The sequence below is a fragment of the Trypanosoma grayi genome (genome assembly GCF_000691245.1).
Source record: "Trypanosoma grayi strain ANR4 Tgr_823_V1, whole genome shotgun sequence".
NCBI lineage: Eukaryota > Euglenozoa > Kinetoplastea > Trypanosomatida > Trypanosomatidae > Trypanosoma > Trypanosoma grayi.
Window position 1 is genome coordinate 1 of NW_008826442.1, and position 1,890 is coordinate 1,890.

The window sequence follows — 1,890 nt, forward strand, 5'->3', positions numbered from 1 at the left end:
ATATATATATATATATATGAATCAAAGACAGGTGGCCGAAAAGACGTGCCTGCGTCTCTGTGGTTTCTCTTTCGTTCTCGGGTTGTATATGAGATATAATGTGCAGTGCGTGTGTGGGAGGGGCACGTTAAAATGGTAATACTGTGTGCTTGCGAGGAACGGAATACAACAGAAAAAAAAGTGTAACTGTGCACATGTGTGTGTGTGTGTGTTTTCCCCCCTTCACGTGCTGCAGTGGCGGCGTCCCACGGCCGCTGCAACTGCGGCGCTGCTACACCATGAGAACGTGATGGGGCGAGGGGCAGGAAGGAAGAAAAGAAAAAAGAATGGAACAGGATTAGCTGCAGCAGCGACTCTCCCAGTTCAACGCGCTCGCGCGCGCGGAAACAGCGGGGACCTATCTGGCCACCGCGAGAGAGCGTTGACGAGAGTGAACAGATGAGCTGGAAACGTGGAAGGTGTGGTTTTTGCACCGGGCGGCAGAACTCAAAAACACACCGGTGTCTCTTCTATTGTCTGTTCTCGTTTGGCTTGCTACATCCACTTTGTTGTGATTTAGAGGCTGAGGTGCCGCTGTTGTCTGTTGGTTTCTGTGCGTCATATTGTATACGTATATGTATGTGGAGATGTGTATGTATCCACCCGTCTTTCGTTGTGTTCTCTATTCCTGCAATTTGTAATTGCTTGTTGTGTGTTTCCTGTCGTTGCTCCTTTCTTTATGACTGTCTCTTGTTATGTGTGTTTGTGTGTATGTTTGAAAGCGTTACTTTCCCCCCACAAAACCTTTTCGCTGTTGTTGTTGTTGTTGTTTGGTGTGCGCGTCTCTTTTAGTTACAAGCTGATGTTTTGTTTCCGAATTTTTCCTTGTTTTTTCCCCCTATTTCTCCCACACTCACTCGCTCGCTGTGTGTGTGTGTGTGTGTGTGTGTGTGGCATTTGTGTAGCACAACTCGGACCCTCCTGGTCACACCTGTACAGCTGGTGTGATATATCTTTCAATGCATTTGCTCTTTCTGTGTAATCCCCCTCACATTCCCTGCTTCCTCCCCCTATACTCATATATATATATATATATATCCATGCGCACATGCCTGGTGTTGTGAACGAAGAAAGAACAAAAAAAAACCGCAACGAGGACAACAATCGACCACTGTGCGGTATCAGAAGCAGGTAATTGAAGAGGAGGGGCAACAGAAGTTCGGGGCGGTTGAGACACGAGAGAATGAAGTGGTGATATAGCAAGCGAAGAGGGGTGGTGAAGACACACACCCCACGCACGCACATTTTTGGTGCTCTCTCTCACTCAACTTTTTTTTTTTTTCCTGCTTACCCCCTCCATTACCACCGGTGTTGTTGTAGTTGTTCTTGTAAGAACTGGTTCAGGTATGCCTTGGCACATGTGTCTCGGTGGGGCGAGGGCTTTTGCGTGTGCCAAGCACTTCTCCCGCCCCCCTCCACCCAAATCTCTACTGTGGCTGCTACCCTTACAGTTGTTCTTGTTCACTCTACTTTGTGGGGTCTGCTAGGTTTCATTTGATTTAGTGGAGGCAGTTGAGTCGTATAGTTATCGTTGATACGACGCCCACAGCAGGATGCACTTTAGACGTGCATTCCTCTCGCCCGCTCTCACCGACATCTTGCTCGTGTCACCGGCCCAACAAGGGCGGCAGGCGGCGTGCTCCTCGTCGTCCTGCATGCATCACGGACGCGTAACGTCATTCACCAGCAGTAGTTCGGTAAAATTTCGCCGTCGTGGCGTTCTGCTCGTCACTCTTTTACCAGCAGCACAGGGCTCTCCATTTCTCGTTTCATCGCTTTGGAATGCTCGTCGATTCGCCGCTTGTGGACGCACACCGACGTTTACGGAATTGTCAGAGGCTTTCTCTATTC

At 49.1% G+C, this 1,890-nt stretch overlaps 1 protein-coding gene across 1 annotated transcript; it reads left to right on the forward strand.

Annotated features, from left to right (window-relative positions):
• Positions 1–1,592: 1,592 nt before the first annotated feature.
• On the forward strand, positions 1,593–1,889 carry DQ04_08231000 (hypothetical protein; the record flags this gene model as incomplete). Its single annotated transcript, XM_009315486.1, has 1 exon — positions 1,593–1,889. A coding segment is annotated over one exon (297 nt), but the record flags the coding sequence as incomplete, so codon positions are not given.
• Between the last annotated feature and the right edge of the window lies 1 nt (position 1,890).